The sequence below is a fragment of the Carlito syrichta genome, unplaced genomic scaffold, assembly GCF_000164805.1.
Source record: "Carlito syrichta isolate Samal-C Ts95f unplaced genomic scaffold, Tarsius_syrichta-2.0.1 Scaffold315142, whole genome shotgun sequence".
NCBI lineage: Eukaryota > Metazoa > Chordata > Mammalia > Primates > Tarsiidae > Carlito > Carlito syrichta.
In genome coordinates this window covers 814,236-821,931 of record NW_007259238.1, presented here as the reverse complement: position 1 = coordinate 821,931, position 7,696 = coordinate 814,236, and the positions used below count along the sequence as shown (strand labels likewise).

Here is a 7,696-nt window from a genome sequence, read left to right as displayed (position 1 = left end):
CGGCGGCTCCGTGCTCGTCACGTGCGCTGGCCCCGGCAGCCTCCCGCCGGACCTGCTCGTCGACGGACGTGAGGGCGTTCGTCCTAGACGGCACCGGCAAGAACCAGGAGGCAGAGGGGGGCGGTTATCTGTAATCCTTTTGCCCTCCCCACGCTGGGAAATTCTGTAAGACAATGGAAGGGCCCAGGAGTGTGACACTGTAAACTCTTCCCTCTGGAGTGTACAGATTTGGTGGTAGTTCCTGGGGCCTGGTGGTGACTTAGAACGTCACTGCGCAGAGACGGGAAGTGCAGAGGAAACGCAGGTGGCGATCAGATGAGGAAACCACCACTCTGCTCTCTTCCGAGATTAATAAAGCCAGATCACGGCTGGACGTCATACTCTCCTCCATAGACGTTATAGTGCTGGATTTGTTTGGTACTATTACAAGAAATTCCTGACATCTTTATCTTTAAATACCACTTGAACAGGAAATTTTAGAGATTCCGGCTGATTATTTTAATAGTACTAACTACGAATTCGATTTTTTTTAGCATCACCCTGTTCATAACATTAAGGATGATACTGAGAAGAGTTCCCATCACTATTAATCATTAAATGTTTTAAACCTAAGCTTTGTGAAGTAGCACCTCAAGTTAAAACAATGAGTAAAAGCATATTTTTTATTTGTGATAAATATGTCTTTTAAAAACACATGCATGAGTCCGGTTTGATTCTATTTCTTGGAAAGGGTTGGTTTTTTCTATTATCCTTTCTACCTCCATCCTTTTTTCCCTCTCCTGCCTCGTCCATACTTTGTTGGTAAACTGTTGCCTTGCCCTGGCACCTGGATTTCCCTTTGAGGAGAATTTAGTAAATTGTCCTCAGGGATTTTGTTTTTAGTCTGCTTTTATTGTAATAGCTATGCTGACAACAAGAGCTTAAAATTGAAGTTATGTAAAGCAGATGCATAGTCTCTTCCTGCAAAACATTAGACAATACAGTTAGCAATATTTGATCTGGAGCCATATTTAGGAAAATGGCATGAAAAATAATAATTTACATTTTCAGCATCTACATCTTCTGAGGTTCAGAATATGCATACTCTTCATGGAAAATGAACAAGCAGTTCATTAATACAGCAGTCTAATTCAATTCTCAGGGCCAGAGTCATGGAGAAGAAAATGTTTTTGTTTCTCTACTTTAGATTATATACAGAAACTCCTTACATAATAAATCACTTATTCTGAAAGTCAAATAAATTGCCAGGTCTCATAACAGTAGAAGGTAGACATTGTTTTGAACAAAAAGATTTCAATAAGAAGGGTTCTTACCCTTTTTAAGAGCAGGATTGCTGACATATGACCATAGGTAGAATACCTAGCTCATTCTTCAAGTACCGGGCATGGAATAGTTCATGTAGTTTATGAATACTTAATAATTTTTGCTGTGCCTGGTTGTAAGTAAATACAATGCATAAATAAGAATATTGCCCAGTATAAAATGTCTCCCAGGGAACTGAGGATAATATTTTTGCATTCCTTATTATCTTTTCCAGAAAACTATGTGTTCATGGTAGTACAGTGATTATTTATGACATCAAAGTGAAAACTATACCTACTTTTTAGAGCTCAACATTTACCACCAGGAATTTTCAGAGAGGGAAAGGTAAGATCCATCGTAGATTTTAATTCTAGTAAACATAGAACGTGAAGTGAAACCTTTATGTGGAAAGTTGAGTATTAGACATGCACAAAGGGACCTCTAGTGGCCAAACTGAAAAGTTTTGCCTATTTAACATAGTTGATCCATTTGGTTATTAGTTGAAAAATGCTTTGTGGATTAAAAGCAGTCTACGTTTTTTTTTTTTTCCCCTGAAACTTAATACCCGCCATCTTTCATTCTTAGAAATGTGCAGTCCAGATGAATAAAATCAGCTCGCATGTTCTCCGTGAGAAAGCGATTTCTTGCTGTCCGGTAGAGTAGAGCCACGAAAATTTTTATCTTCCTTCTGGAGCCAGATAAAATGGATGAGAAGAGATAACTGGGGAACGAGAATATTTCTAGATCTTTCACTTCCCAAGATGGCTCAGTTGCCATCCTAGGAGCTGAGGTGCTCCCAAACCTGCAGTGCCTACGTCATTTTACAGCTACTATAATATACATTTTGAATGTTCAGATTTCTACACAAACTACTGATCATACGGTGTCACCCAGGCTGGAGTGCAGTGGCACCCTCAAGGCCACTGCAACCAGGATCTGCGGTGCTCGAGCGATCCTTCCGTCTCAACCTTCCAAGGAGCTGGAACCACAGGCGCGTGCCACCACGCCCGACTAATTTTTTTTTTTTTTAATTGTAGGAACGAGGTCTCACCAAGATGCCCGGGTTGTTCACGAACCCCTGGACTCAGGCAATCCTCTCTCCTCGACCTCCCAAAGTGCTGGAATTACAGGCGTGAGCTACCGCCCCCGGCAGACACTACCGCTTAGAACACTTATAAAGTCAATTTATTTAGTGGAATTTAGATATTCATAAGAAGATTTCACAAAACTCCAGCCTTTGGCTGGAGAGAAAGGGAGAGGGATGTTTTCCTTCCGATTCCCGCCCTTTTTGCTACCCCCTTAACTCCCCTTTGCTCCCCCCGCCAGGCAGCGTCGGAGTTGCGGAGGCGGAGGGAAGATGCATCTAAGTGATGTCATGCGTGACTCCAGATGGTTACCATGGCGACTGTCAGACCTATTACGCGGTCAGGGGGGTAAGGATCTCTTTAATCCAGCCGTCATTCAAGGGTTTCCTCGGGGGTAAGCCACAGCCTCCAAGTGTGGACAGGGCGAGAAACGTCAGTCTCCGGACCCCTAGCACCGACCCGCCTCACGCTAAACCCAACCGAGAAATCATTTCGCCCACGGGAAAGCGACTTGGCGGCTTCCCGGGCAGCTCGGGTGAAGGACGCCCGCCCTCTCCAGACCTTGAAAGCTCATTGGTGAAAGGTGTCGTCACTCAGAATGACGTCAAGGGGCGGGGAGCGAGGTGGAGCCATAGAGTCTCGGCTCTGGGCCCTTCTAGCTCGGGGAGCCAGGGGAAGAGTTGGGAAGGAGCTGGGAGAACCGAGGCGGCCGTTCCCGGGCGCCGGGACGAGGAGGTAGGGCGGGGCGGACCGAGTCTTCGGGCTGTCACTCGGTGGCCCGTGCCCGCCTTTCACCCCGGCGCCGGCTCCCCCCGCACCCTGTCCCTCCCGCCGGCGCCTAGTCCCCGACGGCTTCCAGTTCCCACTGCGCTTTCTTCAGCCCTCGGCCTCGGACCCCCGCTCCCCCCCCCAAACTTCGGGGCTCCGTCTCCACTCCCCTCCTCCCGCGCGTCGCTTCCTCCTGTCTGCTCGGTGGCCGGCGCCTCGCTCCTCGTCATTTCCAACAACCGCGATCCTCTTCGCGGGTCGGCGTTCAAGTGGCGGCCCCCCCGCCGCGCGAAAAGATCAAAGATCCCTCCCCCCCGGAACCCCCACAGCAAACAGCCACCCCCAGCCACGTGCGCGAAGGCCGCGGGCGCGCTGTGCACCCACGGCATGAAGGGCCAGAAACAGAGGCAACCCGGGAGCCGGGCGCCGGCAGCCGCCGCGCAGGCGGAGTCGGGCCGGTCCCTGCCCCGCAGCCTGGGAGGCGGCTCCCACACGCTGGGGGAAAGCCCGCCGGGGAGCTGACTGCCGCGGCGTCTCCTCCAGCAGGACACCGCTCACCGCTAGTCTAGGCCAGAGGTTCTTAACCCCTATTGACAATGCCAGCTCGGGATGGAGGTTTCCATCCAGGAGAGACCCTGTGCTCCTTTCCCAGCTGCAAGAAAGCAGAGTTGACAGTGTGAGATGTCAACTCTTTTTGCTGCTGCTTGCTGGCCCCAGTTGAAAAGCACCGCTGGGTGGAGAAAGGTGTTGGTGAAGATTATTTAAAGGTACAAAGCTCAGTTTGAGCCCTGGAGACTTACTCGAGAGGAAACCGTCTTACCTCCACTTGAGCGATTTGTAGGTACCATGTATATGTCCTCACTGCTACATGAATGAGATTAGTGAATACTTTCAACCTTTGGAATTTGGGACAGCTTTGGCCAGTTATGAAAAAAAGCTGGGCAACCCTTCGGGACCCCTGCCACTGCCGGGAGCTTTCCTGTCTTCTTTGTAAAACTCCTGCTTTCTCACACCCCCCCTCCAAAAAAAAAGCTATTTGGAAACAAATCCAGGATATTTCTACCTGTATTTTTAGTCTACAATTAGTGTGTCTTGCTCAGCTTTTTAAGTCGTAGACAATCATTCAAGCTCAATTACTACAGACCAGAAATCAGAATGTCTCTGAAGACCACTTCGCTTCATAACATCATCACCTTAGAAATCATTTCCATTTGTTAGCCTCTCATAGTACCATTCTCAAATCCAGAGCTATGAAAATATTCATGATTATTGACATGACACAGTCAAGTTTGACTATGCAAATATCTACAATTGTAATAGTTAAAAACGCTTAAATCCTGATATATTTTAATTGATGTGTTTTTAAAATACTAAATTACTTACTCCTTTTGCCTAGGTCCCTATGTTGACTAGTTGAGACAAAAATAAATATGGCCTTCTACAGTTTTAATTCAGTCTTAGCTATTGCCCGAATAAGGTAAGCATTGGAATGTCCTCCCCATCCCTATGCAGATATGAACTTCATTCTTCTGGATGGAAAAGATATGTGTAAAAGGACTGGCTTAATACACAAAACTTTCTTGGTTTTTAGGAAGCTGACATCTTAATGCATTTAAACTTACCCCAAATTTTCTTTAGAACTCCGTCTGAGTAAATTTGTAGATGTGTGGAACAAGTTAATATAGAAGTCTGTATGGTTTTAGAGTGATACCTCTGTAATTGAATATGGGTATGGGTATGGAATTGGGTGTGCTTTAGAACTCAGTCTGAGTAATTTTGTAGATGTGTGGTCCAAGTTAATATAGAAGTCTGTATGGTTTTAGAGTGACACCTCTGTAATTGAGTATTACATGAGGTCCTTAGATATAAAAATGAGTAAAATGGCTGGTGAACAAGACAGTCCTAGGGCATATTCCTGTCTCATTAAAGTCTATTATAATTTATTTATTCAGAAGAATATTCACTGAAAACTTACTTTTTTTTCTTTTGACCATTCAAAGAGTATTTTATCTTGGCATGCTTCAAAAATCTGAAATAATGGGGAAAGTCATCTCTTTGCCAGTAAATTTCTTTGCCTGGATCTTATTTTTATTTTCTTTTTCTTTTTCTTTTTCTTTTTGAGTTGGAGTCTCACTCTGTCAACCAGGCTGGAGTGTAGTTTCAGTGGCATGCTCATGGCTACCGCGGCTCTACCTGCTGGGCTCAGGCAATCCTTCTGCCTCAGTCTTCCAAGTAGCTGGAACTACAGGTGAGTGCCACCACGCCTGGTTATTTATTTTTTTTTAATTTATTGTAGAGAAGAGGTCTCGCCAAGTTGCCCAGAATGATCTGGAACCCCTGGGCTCAGGCAGTCCTCTTGCTTTCACCTCCCAAAGTGTTGGGATTACAGGTGTGAGCCACTGCGCCTGGTTAATTTTATTTTCATACAAGCTGATGTGCTAATTTAACTGAGGATTGTGGGTTGTTGCAGTACTAGAGTGTAGAGATCCTTGGCTAGGGGTCCCAATTCTAATTTTTATTCCTTACATTCTTGAGAAGTCTTAAATGAAGGGCATTTCAACTCTAAGTGCCTCTCATTAAAGGGGTCCATAGATCAAGCAGTGCTATATGATTGGTTAATCCCCAGTGACCATGAAGTGTTTCATTAAAACAATATTCCTATTATCAGAGTGGCTGAAGACACAAGTCTTCCACCTATTTTATGATACTAGAGACAACACTGTCAAATACAACTCCTGGTGGGAAGATGTTTGCTAGTAGATTAAATTTTTTTTTTTTTTTTTTTTTGAGTTGGAGTCTCTGTCACCCAGACTGGAGTGCAGTGGCCACTCCCAGCCACCACAGCCTCGACCTGCTGGGCTCCGGCGATCCTTCCGCCTCAGCCTTCCAAGTAGCTGGAACTACAGGCATGGTAGCCCATGCCCAGCTAATTTTTTTTTTTTTATTTATTGAAGAGATTAGGTCTCACCAAGTTGCAGGCAGGTCTCGAACCTGCGGGCTCAGGCAATCCACTCACCTCAGCCTCCCAAGGCATGGGATTACAGGCTGAGCCACTGAGCCTGGCTAGGTTAAATTAATAGTCATAGAGTTTCCAACTTTTTTTTGAACTTATAGCAATTTATTCTTAAGAATTATCAATATTTCTCATATAGTATATCATTTAACCATAGCATACTGTTCTTCCACTGGGGCAACAAATTATGTTTTATTCATTAGTTAACACCAGCTGCTCCTAAAATACAAGCTTGAAAACCATTTTTTAAAACCAGATAGAATGTTTATTTCTTTAACTTTTAAGTTGTAATAATATATGCTCAACTCAGAGAATGTTGCTCTTTATTCCAGATTCCCTAGCCATTGTGTCCATCCTACCTGCTCTTCTTATTTCCCATCATTTGCATTTCTTCACTTGCCAGATTCCTATTTAAATACAACATATATGAAGCACTATGGAAGCAAGTATTTCCACCCTAGTCAGTCAGGCAATAAAGTACTTCACTCTCCAACTAGACTCATACAAAAGCTACACACATCAGCTTGCTGGCTACAAGAGGTCCCTGGTAAACCTCAGCAAGAACAAACCACAGAAAAGTCACAGGTGACAAGCCCTCGGCCAACAAAAGAAATTAGTACAAAGATTAAAGAAGGCAAGCGATCTTATACACAAAAAATTGTGGATGAACTTAAATATTATTACAATGGATTCTACTTACTTTGGATTGACACCAAAGTTGCTGCCAGAATGGTTTGGAGGCTGTTGCATGGACAGGTGCTGACCAGAAGAGAGAGGCGACGGGTAGGCAAAAATCATATGTGAGAAAGAAAATGTGAAATTAAAATGAACTATTTGAGGCCGGGCTTAGTGGCTCAGCCTGTAATCCCAGCACTTTGGGAGGCCGAGGTGAGTGGATTGTCTGAGTCTGCGGGTTTGAGACCTGCCTGGGCAACTTGGTGAGAGCTCATCTCTACAATAAATCAAAAACTTAGCCAGGCGTGGTAGCGCACACCTGCAGTTCCAGTTACTTGGAAGGCTGAGGCGGAAGGATCGCCGGAGCCCAGCAGATCGAGGCTGCGCGGTGGCCGGGAGCGTGCCACTGCACTTCAGTCTGGACGACAGAGTGAGACTCCAACTCAAAAAAAAATAAAATAAAATAAAGAACTATTTGAGAACCAAGTTTTAAACTCAGACTTCATCCTAAAAATCCCAAAGTAGGAATGATAACTGCTAGTGGGAACCAGAGTTTCTTACTCACTGTAACTGGCTTACTGTACAACTTTAGAGAATATTTTAAAAATTTTTATATATTTGCCTATAGGATGATTATAACTGTGTTTTTCTTTCTTTTTTTTTGTAATGAGTTGAGAAAGGTAAATTTATTAAAGAGGAGATACATTTTGAAGGGCACAATGGGCAGGACAGCAGTAAGAGAGTCTGCTGTCTGCCTCCAACTGTATTTTGCAATCTCTCCAAGGAGCTGAGAAACTTCAGGTTTGAATGGTTGTTAATATATTAAGTATACTTTTTTTTTTTTTTTTTTTGG

General features: G+C 44.4%; 2 protein-coding genes across 2 annotated transcripts in view; both read left to right on the top strand.

Moving 5' to 3' along the window:
- Positions 1–3,069: 3,069 nt before the first annotated feature.
- LOC110594406 (LETM1 domain-containing protein LETM2, mitochondrial-like) overlaps positions 3,070–7,696 on the top strand; it is a 17,753-nt gene continuing 13,126 nt past the window's right edge. The window contains exons 1-3 of the mRNA XM_021706100.1: positions 3,070–3,122; positions 4,552–4,632; positions 6,572–6,951. The gene's annotated coding sequence lies outside the window, so the exon portion shown is untranslated. The remainder of the gene's footprint in view (positions 3,123–4,551; positions 4,633–6,571; positions 6,952–7,696) is intronic.
- Positions 3,082–6,972, top strand: LETM2 (leucine zipper and EF-hand containing transmembrane protein 2). Its single transcript, XM_008072360.2, has 3 exons — positions 3,082–3,122; positions 4,552–4,632; positions 6,501–6,972. The coding sequence occupies exons 2-3, from the start codon at positions 4,586–4,588 to the stop codon at positions 6,970–6,972; spliced, it is 519 nt and encodes a 172-aa protein (XP_008070551.1). The 5' UTR covers positions 3,082–3,122; positions 4,552–4,585.